Source organism: Lampris incognitus, chromosome 18 (assembly GCF_029633865.1).
Source record: "Lampris incognitus isolate fLamInc1 chromosome 18, fLamInc1.hap2, whole genome shotgun sequence".
Lineage (NCBI taxonomy): Eukaryota > Metazoa > Chordata > Actinopteri > Lampriformes > Lampridae > Lampris > Lampris incognitus.
This window is the reverse complement of record NC_079228.1, coordinates 5,595,118-5,617,461: the sequence shown is the minus strand read 5'-3', so window position 1 is coordinate 5,617,461 and position 22,344 is coordinate 5,595,118. Positions and strand designations below refer to the sequence as shown.

Below are 22,344 nucleotides of genomic sequence, written 5' to 3'. Positions count from 1 at the left end.
CACTTTAATACAAATATTTCTTACAAACAAAAAAAGACCCAATCTTGGAAAGAGGTCAGTATCATCAGCATATCAAAATAAAAAAAGAGGACTGGGGGTAAAAAAAAAATGTACAGTCCCACAAGAGACGTAGAGGCTGTTGTTTTCACAGAAAACACTCAACATGGCTGACCCATGAAATAGTTAATCGTTCTGACCAGACGTCCTTTAACACTGGAGATGCACTTACGACACAGGACCCCTGGAAGCTGATGTGAGCGATTACACACGCAGTGGCACAACATGGGCAAACACTGTACTTCTGGAGAGGATGAACTTTACAGGGTGTCAGACACCACCGCCACACTGAGCTACACCTGCTTCCCACTGGAGGCTACGCCATATGCTGCCAAGCCGGGACAAAGGAAACGAAAGAACGCGAGGGAAAGGTCTACGGCACAACCCTACAGAATCACACAACACTTCCTGGATGACTCATCTCACGACTGAAACACAGAGCAGAAAAATTAAGCCACCAGTTAAGGCCATGGTATCATCTGCTCCTGGTGTCACTTCAGTAGAGCACACGATATTTTCATGTTCAGTGTGAAGGGCACCACTGCAGTGAGGAGAACCACTACATGTTCAGTGTGAAGGGCACCACTGCAGTGAGGAGAACCACACTACATGTTCAGTGTGAAGGGCACCGCTGCAGTGAGGAGAACCACTACATGTTCAGTGTGAAGGGCACCACTGCAGTGAGGAGAACCACACTACATGTTCAGTGTGAAGGGCACCGCTCCAGTGAGGAGAACCACACTACATGTTCAGTGTGAAGGGCACCGCTGCAGTGAGGAGAACCACACTACATGTTCAGTGTGAAGGGCACCACTGCAGTGAGGAGAACCACTACATGTTCAGTGTGAAGGGCACCACTGCAGTGAGGAGAACCACTACATGTTCAGTGTGAAGGGCACCACTGCAGTGAGGAGAACCACACTACATGTTCAGTGTGAAGGGCACCGCTGCAGTGAGGAGAACCACTACATGTTCAGTGTGAAGGGCACCACTGCAGTGAGGAGAACCACACTACACGTTCAGTGTGAAGGGCACCACTGCAGTGAGGAGAACCACACTACATGTTCAGTGTGAAGGGCACCACTGCAGTGAGGAGAACCACACTACATGTTCAGTGTGAAGGGCACCACTGCAGTGAGGAGAACCACACTACATGTTCAGTGTGAAGGGCACCGCTGCAGTGAGGAGAACCACTACATGTTCAGTGTGAAGGGCACCACTGCAGTGAGGAGAACCACACTACATGTTCAGTGTGAAGGGCACCGCTCCAGTGAGGAGAACCACTACATGTTCAGTGTGAAGGGCACCACTGCAGTGAGGAGAACCACACTACATGTTCAGTGTGAAGGGCACCACTGCAGTGAGGAGAACTGCACCACATGTTCAGTGTGAAGGGCACCGCTCCAGTGAGGAGAACCACTACATGTTCAGTGTGAAGGGCACCACTGCAGTGAGGAGAGCTGCACCACATGTTCAGTGTGAAGGGCACCGCTCCAGTGAGGAGAACCACTACATGTTCAGTGTGAAGGGCACCACTGCAGTGAGGAGAACCACTACATGTTCAGTGTGAAGGGCACCACTACAGTGAGGAGAGCTGCACCACATGTTCAGTGTGAAGGGCACTGCTGCAGCGAGGAGAACTGCACTACATGTTCCATCTCCGGGGAAATTTAAGGACCAACTGTAAACTCAGGACTTTAGCATCATTCTAAGCACTGGGACATATATGGATTCTGTAGGGCTGGTCAAATTTTGATCTCTAGTGTTTTCTACTACTCCTCCTAAATCTCAGAGTTTCACCTACGATTAAAAAAGATGGGACGAGCGGAAAACCTTATCAGCGAAAAAATTAATTTCCGTTGTTGAAATGGGCCTGTGGGAAACTGAAGGTATGTTTTGTTAACATGTCGTATCCATCTCTCCAACACAGGGCTTTGATATGGACATGAATTGAGCAATATTAGCCGGGGAACAGGTCCCCCTACATTCCAGAACCAAACATCGAGGGAACCACAGTTTAACAAAACCCAAAATCCACATAAGAATTGTGAGGAAACATTTATGCAGGGATAGGGTGGCCATGAAACGCTTCCCAAATTTAGTGTAACGTCTGATTCTTGGCATACCGTGGACATACAGTGTGTATAAGTACCCCATTTGATTTGTTATTTAGTGCGTTGGGAAGTTGTAGGCCTGATCAAGGGAGACAAAACTAGATGGCAATAAAATACTCTAGTTGCAGCAACAGAAGGTAGTAGTCAGGTATAGCAAATGATCAGTCTTAACACTAGGACTGTTAAAAATGATCACAATAAAAACATACAGTCACATTAGTGATCATCTAACAGCTACTGAGTCCCTACATTCACATTTGTGTGTGCAAGCAAACGTCACTTATTCTCAATATTAAGAGAAAAGCAGCAGACCTCCACATTCCAGGTTAGTTTTTTGAGCTGTTTTGTCCGTCCCAGCAGAATGCAGGTATAGTGGTAGAGCAGAGCAGAGCTGGCCTCTTTCAACATTAGCCACCTAATGGCAGGAGTGCTACTTCTAGTGTCCATGCTGGGGGTGCTGAGGATGCTGGTTGTTTGCAGGGTGGTTGGGGGGCAAGGGCGGTCCATTCACACCAGGATGGTAGAAAGCACAGTTGCTTTCATACCGGCAGTTTCCCTTCATCATGAAGTGCCGACACACAGGCCTTTTGGACATATCTTTCACAAGAGAAGAAAAGCACACATCTTTAATGTCAGATGTAGAGCGCAAGTCACACTAACAATTATTTTTTATTTTAATTATTAGTTCTGACACATTAAGGATGAAAAATATCTGACAAACCATTCATATTGTTGTGCCCTCCACGGGGACCTCCTCGGCCTCTGCCTCTAAAGCCCTGGTCTCCTCCTCTGCCCCGGCCACCTCGATGGAAGTGGCCTCCTCTGTGGCCACCCCCTCTCATGGAGTCTTCTCCCCAGTAGTTGCCATTATCTCCACGACCCTGACCTGGGGGTGGGCCCATCATACGAGGGCCTCCGCCAGCATTGAAGGGTGGCCCATGGTTGTGAGGTGGGGGTGGGTGGTTGAAGCGGGGGGCACCAGGTGGGTTGCTGGGAGGGTAGCCATTCATGGGTATCTGCATATTCATGTTCATGTTGTTCATATTGTTCATGTTGTTCATCCCTGGACCATGGCCAAGCAAGCCTTGGTTTACTAAGGAGCAGGAACATATTTGAACATGTTAATGAAAATATGATTCTTCAGCAGTCATGGGCAGACAAATCGTCAGATAGCATGAGAGATGAATTTGTGCAGTAACAGAGGGAGAAGCTATTTTTACCTGGTGGAGGTCCATTTTGGTTCTGATTCTGGGTCTGCTGCAGGGAGCCAAGTAGCTGTTTGATTTTATCTGAGAAGTCAGGCTGTTTTATCAGTTCCTCAGTAGACTGATTACCCTGAGCACCCTAGAGACCAAAGACAGAGGAGATGACACTTGTAATAACTGTAGAGGGTGGAAGTTAGAGAAATGGTACATTCCCTGGGCCATGGATTCTCTGAGTGTTAAGAATACTTCTGGCAATTCAGACAAGCTTGCAATTACAGGAAATCCACCCAATGTCTGCCAGAGAATACAAATAAACCTGGTGTATGTCATGACTCTATCTCAGCTAACACAAGTATAGTTTCTGTACAAAACATTTTGTTTTTACCATGATAGATGAGAGCAATTCCTGTACATTTACAGTAGGGGCCACAGGGCCAACCGTATTGGTAGCTTGAGGGCTGCGGCCACTATTGCCTAGGTTAACCATAAGGTTGGCCAAGACAGGGGGCAGCTTGGATCCCTCGGTATGGCCCATTGCAGAGGACTGCTGCGGGGTAGTATCCATCGGTTCTACATAGCTGTCATCCATCATGGTGGAATCCTGCATAGTTGTTCAAATATCAAAAGGAGTTAGTAAGGTAGGAGGAGCGAGAGAGAGTGAGAGAAATATTTATTTAAGTTGACGTATTGTACCTCGTCAAGAGGGATGAGGCGGGGAGGCATGGGCTCATAAGGCTCTGGGTCTGGTTCATGAGGACTGTCAGGCACACTAGAAGAAAGAGGTCAGTCAATTGATTTTCTTATTGCATCAAATAAAATAGCTGCTTTCAACAATCATGATGCAGGAGTGAAATATAAAACTACTTATGAAGTTTCCGCAAGAACCCTACCTTTCTTTGCTGAGAAATATCTCCTGTAGAATGCCCATCTCCCTGTCCCTCTGAGTGAGCTTCTCTGTACTGTTGGCCCCAGGGGTGACCAGGCTCCCAACAAGAATCAGAGGCCTTGGGGCTGTCCAAGGGACTCTTTCCTCCATTGTGTCATGGGATAACCGGCGTGCCATCTCAAATGTCTGCCTGTCCATCATCAGCTCGCGTTTGGCAGCCTCACCAAAGTCCTTGATCTTGTTGACATTGACTATGAGAGCCAAAATAAGAGTGGGAAGATCTTGAGATTCTTCATGACCACAGGAGCATGATTATGTGAATAGTAAGGGCCAATTGAAAACTCAACCAGAACACAATAGTAAGAGTTTAACATTTATGTACAAGTAATTCCCATACCTCTTTCCGTCTCATCAAGGTCAAAGTAAAAGTACTCTTTGAGATGCTCTTCCTCAGCCCAGCGAACACTTTTCTTTTTCTTGCCTTTCTTTGTCAAGCTTTCCTCCTCTCCACGTGGCTCAGCCAGGGAATTGGGTTTCTCACCTAAGAAAATTGAAGGAGAGAGGAAAAAAAAGAAGAAGAAGAGATGTTAGAGAAACCCTTTTAGAGACACCTGGAAAATCGGACAGATCAATTGACACTTGCAGATATTACAGTAATGCCTTCAAAGCAACACTGTGTAATTTTTCTATCAATTCATTAAGATCTGGAGTGTGTAAAGGAAAAATTGAGACCTCCGGCACTTCAATACAACACTTCCTTCCCTTGCTCTCACCCCAGATGATCGGGTGTGAAAAGCACGGGTAGTACTGTCGCAATGCCAGTGAACGACACATGATCCTTTATTCGCGCACAGGAAATAACACTTGTTACAAGGCATGGTAAAACCGAATGTGTGTGGTACACTGCTGAAAAAAAAAATCTAATTCTTGTGTTCATTTTTATCATTCCTTGCAATGGGTGTCATTTCCTGTAATCAAAGAAATAATTACGCCTCGTTTGCTTAACTAATTGAAAAATTACACAGTGATGCCTTAAATGAGCTTGTGTGGACCGGGTTCCTACTGTTGTCAGCTGCCTCCAGATCCTCGGTGGGCACGGGGGTCCCGGGCTGCTCCAGCTCTTGAATCTCGTGTGGAGGAGTCACAGAAGCAGTAGCTTCTGGAGATGACGGTTTGGTAGACGATGATGGGTAGGTGGATCCCTTGCAGTCAAATGGACTCGGCTGGGAACACAAAACAGAATTAGATTCCACTGTAAACCCCTCAAATGCTAGTTTGGCCATACGATAATCTAGTCTTCAAGAGGGATTAAATTATTGGGAGACCAAATTAATACCTTGTTAGATGTAGGGGAGACTGCCTTGGTATTGGTACCGACACCGGGTTTCTTCTTTTTTATCTTTATGCCGGGCACCGGGGCCGAGTTTAAAGCATCCAAGAAACCGGTGCACTCCATTGCTGCAGTAACGACAGAGAGGAAGGTGAACCAAGGGCAAAAGGTTACTAGTCCTGTTTACTGGTCTTTCAGTTATGTTTCAGATACTGAGGCGGCCAATTGGGAGACCGCAGCTGACGATCTAGTTATCCAAGTACCTTTACAGCGCTCCCTTCAGGTATTAAATGACATGTATCTGTGTAAGCCTTACGTTGTGCAGGGATGATCTTGACTTTGATCTCCTTCGTAGCATTAGACGGGGTATTTAATGGCTTGTATTTTTTTTCCGCTGGTGGTGTGTCTGATGGACCAGAGCTGATGAAATAAACACAAGTCAGTTCTTTATTCAACCACCTGGGGCAGCACACAGGCATTTCTTATCCTAGGTGACAACAACATGCCACAGGAGGGCACTACGCTCAGTAGAGAACTCGGCTTGGACTCCGTACCTAGGCCTTTTAATAACTGCAGGCTTGATGTTGTACTTGTCGCCGAGCTGTGGCGCTGTAGGGGTCTTCTTGGCAGGGACAGGGGTTGGAGTATCCATCTCCAATCCTGTTAAAAAAACAAAACAGCACATTTTACACATTATATAATTATTTCATAACACCTTACAAATTAAGAGATAGTTTAACTCATTGCTCAATTATTCTGGCCAGTTCTCCCCCGATCGTACCTGTCCAATTACAACACTCTTTCAAGACAACCTGGTCTCTGCTCCACCCCTTCTGCTGATCCGGGGAGGGCTGCAGACTACCACATGCCCCCTCCCATGTGAAAAGAAGGGGCTGGAGTGCCAGCCCCTTCTTTTCACCTGACAGTGAGGAGTTTCACCAGGGGGATGAAGCGCGTGGGAGGATCACGTTATTCCCCCCCTCCCCCCGAACAGGCGCACCGACCAACCAAAGGAGGTGCTAGTGCAGCGACCAGGACACATACCTACATCCGGCTTCCCACCCGCAGACACAGCCAATTGTGTCTGTAGGGACACTCGACCAAGCCGAGGTAACGCGGGGATTCAAACCGGGATCTCTGTGTGGGTAGGCAACAAAATAGACCGCTACGCTACCCGGATGCCCAGGCCAGTTTTTAATAAGGTTAACTTACCTATGGAGCGGATCTTTGCATGGCTGGGTGCATGAGCTTTGGGTTTTTCTTTCTTCTTCTCATCGTCTCCAGGCTTTTCCTTCACATCCCGCACCACTACTTTGCTCTCTTCCCTCCTCCTTTTCTTATCTAGAATATCCAGTGTTACAAACCTTGGTGAGGTGCTTTTGCATGTGAGGAAGAAATCTGACAAAAATTAAATCAATTATAAAGCGTTGTTACCTGAAGGAGAATTCCCGCTGCTTGAGACGCTCTGAGATCGGATTATTGCCATCCACCCATCTACAAGTATAGCTGCCAACTTCCTCAACTCTGAAGGACACAAGAGTAGTGTAAGAAACTCCTCTGAAGATGTACAACATTCAGTTGGTTTCTACTTGTCTTTTTATGTAGTGCTCTTAAAACTACCCAAAACCAATAGCGATTCGGGTGGGAGGAAACTCACCCTCCGTCTCTCCACTCTTGCTCAACTGCTTCACGAGCTTCGCTGTATTATTCTAGGGAAAGTGAAACCTTGTAAGTGAACACCGTTCTGATGTCGTGGTATGATAAGCATGGTGTGGTGCTAACTAACCCCTTGGGCCTGGACAATACCTGTTTGAGGTGGTCCACTTTTAGAGGCAGCTTCTGCAAGGTCAGCAGAATAAGCTGGAGCAGGGGAGTGTTGGTGGTACTTTTGGAGTAGGTCAACCAGGAATTGAGCAGTTTGTAGCCACCTACTCGGATAAACCTGCGCAAGAGAGTACAAATTACTTTACAAAGCAAAGCAAAACTGTGATTGGAAAAAATAAAAGTTTTTAAAACATCAGTTGGAAATGAAAAGACACGTTAAACACTTTACATACACAGGACACAGAACAGAAAATCAGGTTACCTGTTGAGAATATCGTGGGATTTTGTCTGTAGTAGAATGTTCAAATACATACATCTACTGACCATCTTAGTGGAGGCTTTCATTAAACTGGACGGGAAGAAAGAATAACCATTATTACTGGTGAGCTAAAAGGAGAGAAAAAACGAAACCTTTTTTTTCCTTTATGTGAAATAGTTAACGCAGAGAAGTTTGCCGAGTATGATCCTCCACCCCTCACCTAAAGAATTTAGGGACTCCCTCTAGGCTGCGGAGTTCTCCATCTTTCCCCAGCAACGCCTCCACTCCCTTTAAAATCTCTCTGGGGTCCACCGGGCCCACTGCCATTTCTGAAATAAACACACCTTGGCTCATCAGCACATTTCCGTGCCACAGAGGAACGACACATGCATTTACAAGTTACTTTTCACCAGGAAAGATTGTGATCTGTGGTATTTTCATTGGAAAGGATTTTTGCTTGCCAAATAACTGTTTCAGGGAAGCTCCACGGTAAAAATCTAGTCCGGATCCCACCCTGAATCGTCTTAACGAGAACCGACTCAAAAGTAAACCGTTTCACCCCCGATCAGAGAAACACTCGGTTATGTCAAAACCTGTACAGCACACCGTGGTCTGAATAAGGTAGCAAAAAATGAGTTTCACAAAGTCCTTGGAAGATAGCAACTCAGTCAACTATCCACCACACTGTTTCTGTAGCTCTCAAGACACACTTAAAATGTTTAAAACCTTTTGTATTGGGTCAACTTCATCACCTCAGTAAGGTTCTGGTTGAGGTGGGGGACAGGGCAGTGAACTCCCCCTCACTAGTGTTTTCATGTAGCGCTTGCATGATCATTTTCATTGCATTACTTTCATTTCTCAGTATGAGGCAACGGTGTCTACTGCGGTTCAGTGCGTGATCAACGAGGCAGCAGTGATGCACAGAGCAAGACACCCAATGTAAAGCTTATTAACAGACATTCCAAAGATAATGCATTATCAAAACAAATATCATTTTATTTAGACCCTAAAAAAACATGGCAAAATGTAAACACAGACACCCTTTATGCCAGAGTATTAATCCTTTACAATAATATGAAAACAATAGCAAGATGAAACTCAAAGCTATGTTGCAATTAAAAAAGCATAAGACTTGGATAATAGGTAAGAATTATGATTACAAGTGTAGTAATACACTTCTATAAATGTCAGACAAGGTAGCTTATTGTGAAAAATTAGGTATCAATTGAGAAAATGAGTGTCAAAAGCTCACATTGAAGTTATGAAGAGATAAAAATGACCTCAAATGACTTAAATTAAATGCCAAAAAGGCATGATGTAAATGTTGATAAACACCCATCTATTCTCATACATGACATCTGACAGTGACTAAACTGAGGTTATTATCAGATTAATATTGTGGTTCTAACTCTACAGCAGTTCATTACACATCACAGTCAGCTGCTCTCAGCCAGAAACCCATTTAGGAATTCTTGGGATTTTACTGCCACCCTTAGATTAGTTGGACTATGAGGTCATTGTTGGACTGACTGTTTAACAACAGTCCAACAATGACCTCTAGACAAAGCAACAAATCAATGAACAACAAAAACTCTGTTGAAATTATGACAAAAAACCAGTTATATCTAAATTAGAAAACATGTTTGTGAGCAGCATATATTTGATATTTTGACATTATTTCAGCCGAGATCTGCCACAGGCAAGTCCAAGATAAAGTCCAAGGAGATACAACTAAAAGCTGGGATAATATGCCTTGGCTCCAACACAATTCATGTCATTGATGAGCTGAAATGTTCTTGATGTTCAAAAAAATCTGAAAAACTCAAAAAACGCTTTTCACTTGCTGCTGTCACACATGATTGGGCTTGGTCTAAATTGCATGCACTTGTGTATTTTTAGTGCAAACTAATGTCAGTACAAATTTGTGTACTTTACATTTGTTTATTATAACTTCTAGTTCCAATTTAATCCGCAAGACTGCATCGTCGGCTGCTAGAATTTGAAGTGTCATGGTGTGAGGAATCAGTTTTGTCTTACCCGCTTACATGTTGTAGTAGACGTTTTATATTGTCTCAGACCTCCACAACACTGCAAATAACACAACTCCTGCAAATGCCACAATTGTTACACATGTACAGATGTTGAACATGACCCAAACTGCCAGTTCATTGGGAGAGATGGTTTTAATTTGGTACTTTTGAGTGAATCGGTTCTGACGTCACCGCACATGGCTACTTGCGCGTGTCTAGGTGTATAAACGCGTCTATGTATCTATGTTACACACTCTGGTTCTCCCCCAGCGTGCTGTTCACTACATGACACCCGTTCACGGTGGCTGGCGGGCTTGGTGTGAGTAAGCGATGGCCTGATTTGCCTCACCACATGCCACATATGTATCTTCAGTAATCTGATCAATACTGAATGACGGTCTTCAGGCCTACTTTTGAGCGGTTACAGAATAACGCAGGCCCGCCGCCACGTACCGGCAGAGGCTCGCCACCAGCTGCCAGGCTGACGTGGGAGGGAGCCCGCGACCCCCCGCCCCGCGCCGCGTGATTGACGGGAAAACGGAGGAAGAAGCCCTGCCCCCTTTTTTTTGGTTAACCGCTTCGTTGACAACGGCAAACACGGCAGGACAATGGCCGGAGCGGCATTCGAGCGGAGCGGCTGGAGAGGGGTAAAGACGCGGTCGCCATCAGCGGCTTCGCGGGGAAAAGCAAACATCGCCGGCAGCCGAGGAGACGCTACGTACGCTCGGGTCTGCGCTTCGGAACAGGCACAACTCCGTAACGGCGGCCGAAACACGCCGGTGCCCCCCCCCCCGGTGGTGTCGAAGGACGGCGGGCGGAGGGTAGCGCCGCCGCCGCGCCAACAGTCCCGACCGCTCGGCCCTCGGAAAGAACGCTCCCCTCGCCCGAGTCTCGGCCACAGTGCGTGATAAGCTAATTTGGACGGAGCTCCCCTGCAAGTATTGTTCAAAACAAAACACGGTGTGCTTCGCAAGTCCCGGTCCTGAACTAACGCAATCTTTATGTATAGATTGCGGTGAGTGTTGGGTTTCCCAAGGAGCAGCCCCAAACCCAACAGATCTGGCAGCAAAAAAATCCAACTTCATAAAGCAAAACGTCTCCTGTCAGTGCCTGCGGCAATCTTTATGAGTAGATTGCTTATAGTTACTTTGCAAATTAATAAGTCATTTATTCTGTGCATTAATTAAATCCGTCTCACACACAAAGAAACGGAGTGCTGTTGTCTCCGTCCGCTTTCCTGTGTGAGCTCATCGTCTAGCTAAGCTACCGTCTTTTGTTTATAGCCGTGAGCCCCGGCCGCTACGGAGACCGCTAGCCAGCCAGCTAGCCAGCCAGCCGGCTAGCTAGCTCACAATTCAGCGTCTAGATTTCACTTCATGAATTTCAAATCAACTTTGCTTCAAAATCAACTTACTAGTGGTACTATAGGTCCTCAGCGTCTCGGGTATATTTTAGTGTGCTTTAAAGCCACTTATATCTCTTATTTCACTTTTATATCGTCAACCTTCATGGTTTTATAGCAACTGAAAAACTTGCTTATGGGCGGGGTTATGATAGCTAAAGGCTAGCCTTTCCTTCAGGAAACAAATATGAGGCAAAAATAGTAATCAAATGTCCATTACTTGAAGAAAAAATATGAATTAGAGTAAGGCTGTTCAAAGTCCTCGACGGCCCAGTCTTCAAGACAAATTCAGATCTGCAAAAGAAAAAATGAAAAGAAACACTTAACATCCACATTTCTCGCTCATCTTTTCCTCTTTTGTACAAATCAGGGTCTTGATCAGGATTTAATCAATTAAATACCAGTTTTGCTGTAAATACGCAGTAGTTTTGTTCAAAATAGCCTCATTGTCTTCTTCACGCTACTCACCTGTGAACAAATCCGGGAATGAAATGCGAGGGGAGGGATTTGGCTTTTATACCCTGTGACGAGATTGACGTCATTTCAGTCGTTTTTTCAGCCGTTTTCGTAGCAGCAAGATGGAGTCGCCGATCACATGCTTCGCCTTGTCCGCATCGTCAAGGGCGTAATGGCGGATGCCACGGTTTATTCGCATTAGCTCCCTAACTATTGGTCCAAAGTCCATTTTTTTTGGGCAGATAGGGGTTTGTTGAATATTTACAGCTGATTCAGTCGCTCAAGCCGGATATATGGCATTATTTCATATAGAATTTTAGTCATGAATGTTTTTTCAAAATGGCTACCAGGCGGACCTGGCGGAGCCCAGATCATGTGACTGAGCAACGTATCAGATTTTTTGCAAAAAATACAACAACAGCAAAAAAAGCCAAAATTTTCATATATTCGTGCAAATTCAGCCTTTATCTTTGTTTTATTTTAATTATAAAGGCCCAATCAAAAGTTAATTTTGTTGACCTCCCATCTTTTACCTTTGACCTTTACTGCGACAGCAAGCATGGCGGCATCCGTTCAACGCATCGCCAGTGTCTTGTCTCGTCCTTCTCTCATTTTACACACCGTCCGGCGCTGTAAGGTATGGTCACTAACACGTTATTTCTTGCTCCGGCGCTAACCCAATTCATATTTACTTTGTGAAAAATTGCCTGGAACGGTACGAGAAAGATTAGTGGCCTCGAAGGTCTGACGTCTCTTAGCCATCAGATGTGGACGTCAGTAATGTGCTCGGATGAGAGTGCTGGGCTTTACACACCGTTGTAACATCCGACGTATATTATTGATCCGCAAACGTCTTCCTGCTGCGCTCCTTTCCACACCACGGTCCTTCTTCCCATCCCACTTTATGGATGTTTTCTCCCCCGTCTATGCCCTTTTCTCTATTAAACATCTCTATGCTCTTGTTCTGTTGTGTGAAAGTGTTTTACAGAATAATTATGACAGTAACCCAGCACTTACTTAGACAACAAGGCGATTCTTTGCCTGTATCTGTGTTTGCTGTGATGATACTTGACTAAATGCTGTTGGTGATGCTTGTGATTGTGTATGTCCAGCCATGTCCTCAGCAGCTGCCTGTCAGATTATGGACTCGGCCTCCGTTCCTGCTACCAAGCCACTCGCTGTGCACAGCACCATCAGACAAAGATGTGGGTGCAGCCGAGGCTTTGGACCGTTACAAGGACAGACCTTGGGATTACCTGGAGAGTGAAGGTGAGTAATGACAAGTATGAATCATATCTGCAGCTTCTGATATTTTTCTTTCCCCTGCATATTTTACATGTAATTGCTCTGGGTTCGACCCCCGGGGTAGTCCAAACTTGGGGGTCGTCCCGGGTCGTCCTCTTTGTGGAGTTTGCATGTTCTCCCCGTGTCTGCGTGGGCTTCCTCCGGGGGCTCCGGTTCACTTGACCTACATGTCCAAGGACATGTAGGTCAAGTGAATCGGCCGTACTACATTGCCCCAAGGTATGAATGTGTGTGTGTGTGTGTGTGTGCTGGCCCTGTGTAATGGCCCTGTGTAACGGCCTGGCGGCCTGTCCAGGGTGTCTTCCCGCCTGCTGCCCAATGACTGCTGGGACAGGCTCCAGCATCCTCACGACCCTGAGCAGGATAAGCGGTTCGGATAATGGATGGATGCTCTATTTACTTGACTTTCCCCGCAGAGTACATTGAACGCTATGGAACCAATTCTGTTTGGGTGGGCTACAGAAGGAACCACAAAGGAGGCATACCACCCCAGAAGACACGCAAGACATGCATTGTGAGTTTGCTATGGCTCTGATTCATCTATATTTCAAATTAACCCATTTATACCACCTTCAAATCCTCCTCAGAAATTCCTACTTACAAGTTCAGGAGTCCGAGGTTCGAGTCCTTGGTTTTGTGTTCAAGTGGTTAAATAGCGGACATGGCAGGATGGACACTGCAGGGAAGTTACTTTTGTTGTTTTATCACCAAAGAGAAGAAGCCTTCGTGATTAAAATGAAAAAGAAAGGATGTGCAGTAGATATGGAATGGTGCTGAAACATGTCTGCCCACTTTTCAGTAGCCCAGGTTCTGGAAGTAAATACATCCATTACTTTCCTCTGACGTTTAATTCTTGAACTGTTCCAATCAGCCATGAGATGAATCATGGCCTTATAGCAACTGATACTAAGCAAAAATTAAATATAAAAAAGGAGAGAAAATTGGAGGGAATCAAAGCACTCATCCCCTAAGCCTAAGGCATGGCGAATGATGTCAAAAAAACTACTGCAATTGTGTATTTTCTCCTTAATGCTCGTGCTTTCTCTGCAGGAGTTTTGTCATCTGTATTCTGCTCATCCCATGAACACCACATCCATGTCTGCAGGAGACAAGATGGTTGAGCAGGTTGCTAACTGACAGTAAAGTGGAGCAGGTTGCTAGCTAACAGTATGGTGAAGCAGGTTGCTAGCTGACAGTAAAGTGGAGCAGGTTGCTAGCTGACAGTATGGTGGAGCAGGTTGCTAGCTGACAGTATGGTGGAGCAGGTTGCTAGTTGACAGTATGATGGAGCAGGTTGCTAGCTGACAGTATGGTGGAGCAGGTTGCTAGCTGACAGTATGGTGGAGCAGGTTGCTAGCTGACAGTAAAGTGGAGCAGGTTGCTAGCTGACAGTATGGTGGAGCAGGTTGCTAGTTGACAGTATGGTGGAGCAGGCTGCTAGCTGACAGTATAGTGGAGCAGGCTGCTAGCTGACAGTATAGTGGAGCAGATTGCTAGCTGACAGTATAGTGGAGCAGGTTGCTAGCTGACAGTATGGTGGAGCAGGTTGCTAGCTGACAGTATGGAGGAGCAGGCTGCTAGCTGACAGTATGGAGGAGCAGGCTGCTAGCTGACAGTATGGTGGAGCAGGTTGCTAGCTGACAGTATAGTGGAGCAGGTTTCTAGCTGACAGTATGGTGGAGCAGGTTTCTAGCTGACAGTATGGTGGAGCAGGTTGCTAGTTGACAGTATGATGGAGCAGGTTGCTAGCTGACAGTATGGTGGAGCAGGTTGCTAGCTGACAGTAAAGTGGAGCAGGTGGCTAGCTGACAGTAAAGTGGAGCAGGTTGCTAGCTGACAGTAAAGTGGAGCAGGTTGCTAGCTGACAGTATGGTGGAGCAGGTTGCTAGCTGACAGTACGGTGGAGCAGGTTGCTAGCTGACAGTACGGTGGAGCAGGTTGCTAGCTGACAGTACGGTGGAGCCGGTTGCTAGCTGACAGTACGGTGGAGCAGGTTGCTAGCTGACAGTACGGTGGAGCAGGTTGCTAGCTGACAGTATGGTGGAGCAGGTTGCTAGCTGACAGTATGGTGGAGCAGGTTGCTAGCTGACAGAGTCCTGTTCGGTCTTCCAACTGCACAAATTTGAAACGGTTGGTTGGAACTCACTTTAGGGTTTATAGTGTACTATTACCGGGGATTTGGGAATAAAACATGATTTCTTACAATTGAAGTTGAAAGGTAAACTATTGTTGTCCAGTCTCATGGATTATGGTAAATCTGCCATTTATACTATTTATACCCTGTTGAATAGCGTTTTACTTCCAGAACCCCAAGTTTCAGCTCTGTGTATGTTTTATGAAGTTGCTGAGCCAAAAGCGCTGAATGAGTGACTAGAATGTGTGCCACAGAACATTCATGGTTTCCATCATGACCGTTTTAACGGCATGCTGTAAAATCAGAAGCTCTTCCTGTGCACCCATTGATAATCTGGTCCTGACATGACTTGAAGGCAGCATCAGGTGAGGATGGTGGGAACACGTCCCCACCAGCTTTTACAGTCTTCTTTTATATGTCCCCACCGACATGTTCTTTTGAAACGTAAAAAGACAAATCTTATCACAGTTTAAGTTACTGGAGTGAGACTGGATTAAGCTTACAAGTAACCGTTTATGAAATCTACCCATGTTTGATATCATAGGATAGCCAACCTCCAAACCCCATCAGATGAATTTTACTTTTGTTTGTCAAACGGTGGACAAACGGGGTACTTGGGCAGCTTTCTGGCATCACACCAAGAGGGTCCGGGTCCCCTACTTGCTCAGTGACCTGGTGACTCAGATGCTATAGGCATTTTAAATGGTGAATGACCGGTAGTATATACCACGCTATGCTGTGTAGCGGCAAAATGAGAAATGTCAAAGGATCAATATAGTACACTAAACTGTTCTGTACTGAGGTGAGTTACAAATCAACTAGTCTCTTAAGGCAGGATGATACTGCAAGTGTTACTTAACTGAATGTGTGTATGTTGTGAAAAGTCAAGTCCTGTACAACTGTGAAAGTATTTTTGTTCATATTGGCAGATGTTTGTGTTTGAATGTGATGTGGTCGTATAATGCAAGAAGTTGTTAAAATGATGCCCCATAGCATCAAAACGAAACCCATATCCATGGATTAACCCAAACCTGTGTTGTGTACATCAACCCACGTAGTTGTTCTCAACTCTGTCACTTTTTTGTGTTATTTAGAGAGGGGGTAAAATCTGTGGAAACCCTTGTCCTATTTGTCGGGATCCAAATGTCATCATCCATTATCAGGTCAGTAATCATGAGACAGTGGTGGCCTCGCAACACGCAGTTGTACCGCCGATGTCCTGCCACAGCACTTTGTAACTACACACACGCGGCGCGGGTGGGGGCAGTCATTAAAGGGCTACGTGTTGACTACAGGTGGGTAGGGCAGTCATTAGAGGGCTACGTGTTGACTGGTTTTAACTACAGGTGGGTGGGGGCAGTCATTAAAGGGCTATGTGTTGACTACAGGTGGGTGGGGGCAGTCATTAAAGGGCTACGTGTTGACTGGTTTTGAGGTGCTGTGGGAGAACTGCTGCCAGGTTTGCTGCAGTAAAAGTCTACTTACATTAGATGTTTTCTGCATTATCAGCTAACTGGAATCAAACCCACTTGTGTTGCAGAACGTGAAGCTGTTGCAGCAGTTCATTAGTCCTCACACCGGGACCGTGTATGATCCCACTCGAACAGGTGAGCGGTCTGTGTCGAAATATGTTAAAATCACTACCAAAATCACTACCAAGCACCTCGTCAAAACAAACCCAGCACATGAACGTCGAGCAGGTAGCACAGCGAGGGCAGCAGGGTGCTGATGGTGTTTCCCCCTGCAGGAGTGTGTATGAACAACAGGGTGCTGATGGTGTTTCCCCCTGCAGGAGTGTGTATGAACAACAGGGTGCTGATGGTGTTTCCCCCTGCAGGAGTGTGTATGAACAACAGGGTGCTGATGGTGTTTCCCCCTGCAGGAGTGTGTATGAACAACAGGGTGCTGATGGTGTTTCCCCCTGCAGGAGTGTGTATGAACAACAGGGTGCTGATGGTGTTTCCTCCTGCAGGAGTGTGTATGAACAACAGGGGGCTGATGGTGTTTCCCTCTGCAGGTGTGTGTATGAAACAGCAGAAGATGCTTAACAAGGCAGTAGACACGGCGCGTGATCACGGTATGTTCCATCAAATAACCACGAGCAACACCACACATGGCACATGGAGTCTGCAGTCTGGTGTCAGCAGGACAAGGCAGTGTCCATTTCTGTACACTACTTAACAGCTCCTTGATATTACTAATATTATAAATGTAACTTAATATTACTAACATTACATATATAACAATATTACTAATATATATATAACACAATATTACTAACATTATAAATATAACTTAATATTCTCATATATATAACTTAATATTACTAACATTATAAATATAACTTAATATTACTAACGTTATATATATAACTTAATATTACTAATATACATATATAATGTAATATTAATACTAGAGACTCTAATGTACTTATCTTCTTGCTCAGTTGTGCAACGCGGCCTCCCACTTCTTTTTCTACTCTGGTTAGAGCCTGTTTGTGCTGTCCTCTGAAGGGAGTAGTACACACCGGTGTAGGAAATCTTCAATTTCTTAGCAATTTCTCGCATGGAATAGCCTTCATTTCTAAGAACAAGAATAGACTGTCGAGTTTCAGATGAAAGTGCTCTTTTTCTGGCCATTTTGAGCGTTTAATTGACCCCACAAATGTGATGCTCCAGAAACTCAATCTGCTCAAAGGAAGGTCAGTTTTGTAGCTTCTGTAACGAGCTAAACTGTTTTCAGATGTGTGAACATGATTGCACAAGGGTTTTCTAATCATCAATTAGCCTTCTGAGCCAATGAGCAAACACATTGTACCATTAGAACACTGGAGTGATAGTTGCTTGAAATGGGCCTCTATACACCTATGTAGATATTGCACCAAAAACCAGACATTTGCAGCTAGAATAGTCATTTACCACATTAGCAATGTATAGAGTGTATTTCTTTAAAGTTAAGACTAGTTTAAAGTTATCTTCATTGAAAAGTACAGGGCTTTTCCTTCAAAAATATGGACATTTCAATGTGATCCCAAACTTTTGAACGGTAGTGTATATATAACTTACTAATATTATATATAACTTAATATTAATAACATTATAAATATAACTTAGTAATATTAAGTTATATATATAGTATTAACATTATAAATATAACTTGATGTTATTAACGTTATATATCGTCAGCTTCTTAAAATAATGGCCTAACTCTAGTTTCAAGTTTTTCAAAAAACCGAATAAACTGAAACAAAATTTGTCAGTTTATTCTGTTTTTTTAAAAACTTGAAAATATGACTTAGGCCATTATTTTAAGAAGGTGACGATATATAACTTAATATTACTAATATTATATTTAACTTATTACTAACATTTATAAATATAACTTAATATTACTAATATATATATAACTTAATATTATATATGACGTAATATTACTAACATAAATATAACTTAATATTACTAATATTATATATAACTTAATGTTACTAACATTTATAAATATAACTTAATATTAATAATATATATAACTTGATATTACTAACATTATATATATATATATAACTTAATATTACTAATATTATATTTATAACATAATATTACTAACATCATAAATATAACTTATCACTAACATATATATATAACTTAATATTACTAACATTATAAATATAATTTAATATCACTAACATTGTATATATAACTTAATATTACTAACATTTATATATAACTTAATATTACTAATATTATATACCTTAATATTACTAACATTATAAATATAATTTAATATTACTAACGTTATAAATATAACCCAGTAATTCTTTATGAGACAACACAAGCCTGTTTCATGCCATAAACAATCATCAGCTGTCACCACAGTTACAGGGGAAGAACACACCATCTACTGCCTTGTCATGCACATCACGTGCACACTGTCCAATGGGGAAGAGGGAGGTGCAACGTACAAAAATTCAAAAACACTTGATCACTAAAGGTCCAGTGGGGTAGGGGTGGGGGGTGCATACAAGGTTAATGGTATTTGTCTGTTGGCATGATCTGTTTATAATTACAAAGTAGGTGCTTATATCTATGTGTGCAAGTGCTGGCCAATTCATTCCTGTTATTTAATGTGGACATTTCATTTGCATTTTTATTTTCTTACTTTCATTTGCAAACCAGAAATGTCCACATTGAATAACAGGAATGAACTGGCCAGCAGTGTTTCTTTTAACAAAGTTTTATATATATATATATATCAACACAGATACAAGAAAAAAGTTTACTACATTGCAGTACAGGCCTGTTTCGTGCGTCTCACACTCATCAGCTACTGATGTGGTTCAACAAAGAATCATACAGTTTACGTTGCCCCTAATTTCGGTTGGACAGCAACCAATCAGATGAGGAAAAATTTAAACTATAACAACCAATGGGGTAGGTACTTATGATGCACAGCAACCAGTGGAGGGGTAGAAAACAGTACAGCCAATGGGTTACGGGACTGGGGCTTGTTTTGAAAAGCATTTAGGGGCCAGGGCACTGTTGAAATGGCGTACATTAAAAAGAAAAGTATTTTATTGTTTGCAGACCTGATATGTCCACCTTGAATAATAGAAAAGAATTGGCCACACCAGCTGTAGACACCGAAAAAAATATCTCCTTTGTAACTATAAGTAAACCCCCATTAGATGATACACATATTACATTAGTTTTTTTATATGTTTAATATTTTAGCTGCCTGTCCTTCCAACTGTGCCCCAACACCACCCCACTACAGGATTCACATAAATTACCTTGTTATATTTTAAATGTATGCCATTTCAACAGTGCCCTGGCCCCTAAATGCTTTTCAAAACAAGCCCCAGTCCCTTACCTCATTGGTTGTGATGTTTTCTACCCCTCCACTGGTTGCTGTGCATCATAAGTACCTACCCCATTGGTTGTTATAGTTTAAATGTTTCCTCATCTGATTGGTTGCTGTCCAACCAAAATTAGGGGCGTGATGCGGGGCAACGTAAACTGTATGATTCTTTGTTGAAACACATTAGCAGCTGATGAGTGCGCGACACACGAGACAGGCCTGTACTGCAATGTATTAAAATCTTTTTTCCTGTATCTGTGTTGATATTCTGCTCATTAGTTGAGCACTCGCAATACCTTTGACTGTTTCGGAAAAAAACACTGTATATACGCATGTTATACGGTATCACCAGCTCAAATCAGACTAGAGGGAGCGGTGTCTTTGCTACAGTGCCCATCAAATGTACACATGTGGTCCTGGCAGTGTTGTTTATTCACTGATCACATGGATGTCCTGTCAGGCTCTGTTACACGAGTCGAGTGGTGGTTTTGGAAAACAATTTCCTCCCAGGTAGCTTGTGAAGTAGGTCAGGTGTCTGGAATCTGGATCACGGCTTTATTTGTTCACCATTGCAGAATAACATTTCTTTTGCTATATACCCATGTTGTCACTTTGCTATATACCCATGTTGCCGCTTTGCTATATTTGCTATATACCCATGTTGCCACTTTGCCAGTACAGGGTTTCCACTGCACACTGTCTCGTTTGTAAGCTGTCTGGTTGTTTTGTGTGGCAGTACCTGTTAAGAGTTAGCTGTGAAGGTCTAACCTGAAATTAACACGAGTGAAACATCTAACATGCAGGTGTGTACTTATGAATTATGAATTACAATATGTAATGATAAATTCTGAATGGACAACCAGTTAGCCTGTAGTTTATGAGATGGGTGTGTCATAGAAATGCTGTCTGTGCTGAAAATCAAAAAAGGTTGAATCAGTTCATTGGGACACAATGTCTGACAGATGTTTCATCACCCATCCAATGCCCCTTTCCCACTACATGGTACCGGATCAACTCCACTTGACTTTTTGGTTTTCCATTACTAAGTACCGGCATTTTGGTAACTGTTACCACTTTTCTGGTACCACCTTTGTCGACATTCCAGAAAAGCTGGAGTGGGTACCAAAATCAACGCAGACCAGCTACACTGAGGGGCACTGTTCGGCTGATGGAAAACCACACTCTGCGAGTCGAGCCGAGCCGGTACCATGTAGTTGAAAAGGTGCATAAGTGACCTCTTCAGTCTGAACTGACTGCAGGTGCCCCCCCCCCCCCCCCTTATAAACAATACAGCTGCATAACGACCCAAACCAATGACCAGTTTCATATGCAAATATGGGCGTGACCATTAACCAGAACTGGGGGGCCTACGAGTACATCTGTCACCATCTTACAATACTGTGATTGCAAACATTCCCCAATCCCTGTGAATAGTACACATGACCACTGTAACTCTAGTTAATGGTCACAGTAGTTTGCATATGAAACGGGTCGTTGGTTTGGGTCGTTATGCCACTCTATTGTTTATAAGGGTGGGGGTACCTGCAGTCACTGTATTGTTTATAAGGGTGGGGTACCTGCAGTCACTGTATTGTTTAGAAAGGTGGGGACACCTGCAGTCACTGTATTGTTTATAAGGGTGGGGGTACCTGCAGTCACTGTATTGTTTATAAGGGTGGGGGTACCTGCAGTCAGTTGAAGAGGTCACTTAGATGATGATGAAACATGTCTCTCAGTAAGCGTTGTGTCCCGATGAACTGATTCAACCTGTGATTTTCTACCTGGATCATTGAGTATGCATCAAGACATTGTGTTGGAACGGACAGTCAGATGCCCGGGATACCGTTACCATGTCCTGCTCAACCCTGTATCGGCATATAGCTCTGCTGCATAACGTGAGGTCCTGTTATCCTTATACCAACTGCCATAGTATGCAAAGTATAACTGAAGGTGCAAAAGAACATTTCTGTAGATATGTTATTAAATGCTGCTGTCAGGTTGCTTTTTCCTCACCAGCATCCCTGTTAAAAGCTGGCGGTGGCAGTGCTAATGCTTCTTCAATCACACAATGCCTGTTTTCCCCCCTCAGGTTTGCTACCCTTCCAGATTCCCTTCATGGATTTATCAGAAGACTACAACAACTCCCATGATGCTGTGGGATCTACACCACCTCCTTCATTCCTGAGCTGTGGTGAAGCATGGTATAAATGGTATGACAACATCACGCCCCGTGAAGCAGACGTGGCTAAAGTTAAGAAAATATACAAGGATTACTTAAAAGTGTGAATTGTCTCCTGAATAAGGAAATAAACTTTAATAAACTGTAATTTTTCTGTAATAAAGCAACATGTGGTAACTTCACCAGTTTTTTAAAATTGCTTTCAATGATGTACTTCAACTGCTTGTCAGTTGTATTTGCAATAAATCAACTTCAAATGAAAACATGTATTATGGACTGGGCTTTGCAGATCTTACTCATAGACCTTAT

The 22,344-nt window shown here is 43.7% G+C and overlaps 2 protein-coding genes across 2 annotated transcripts; one reads left to right on the top strand and one right to left on the bottom strand.

The window, feature by feature from the left end:
- Positions 1-947: 947 nt before the first annotated feature.
- ppp1r10 (protein phosphatase 1, regulatory subunit 10) lies at positions 948-11,577 on the bottom strand. The gene is made up of 18 exons (XM_056298585.1): positions 11,120-11,577; positions 7,896-8,004; positions 7,679-7,765; positions 7,399-7,534; positions 7,250-7,301; positions 7,027-7,116; positions 6,805-6,933; positions 6,147-6,252; positions 5,909-6,012; positions 5,599-5,720; positions 5,326-5,485; positions 4,660-4,803; positions 4,267-4,513; positions 4,070-4,145; positions 3,762-3,977; positions 3,392-3,515; positions 2,893-3,264; positions 948-2,768 (listed from the first exon to the last, which is right to left on the bottom strand). The coding sequence occupies exons 2-18, from the start codon at positions 8,000-8,002 to the stop codon at positions 2,608-2,610; spliced, it is 2,433 nt and encodes an 810-aa protein (XP_056154560.1). The 5' UTR covers positions 8,003-8,004; positions 11,120-11,577; the 3' UTR covers positions 948-2,607.
- Positions 11,578-12,071: 494 nt separating this feature from the next.
- mrps18b (mitochondrial ribosomal protein S18B) lies at positions 12,072-22,154 on the top strand. Its single transcript, XM_056297905.1, has 7 exons — positions 12,072-12,200; positions 12,676-12,832; positions 13,285-13,382; positions 16,097-16,165; positions 16,543-16,609; positions 17,020-17,079; positions 21,946-22,154. Exons 1-7 carry the CDS (start codon positions 12,123-12,125, stop codon positions 22,140-22,142), a joined length of 726 nt encoding a protein of 241 aa, XP_056153880.1. The 5' UTR covers positions 12,072-12,122; the 3' UTR covers positions 22,143-22,154.
- The last annotated feature ends 190 nt before the right edge of the window (positions 22,155-22,344 follow it).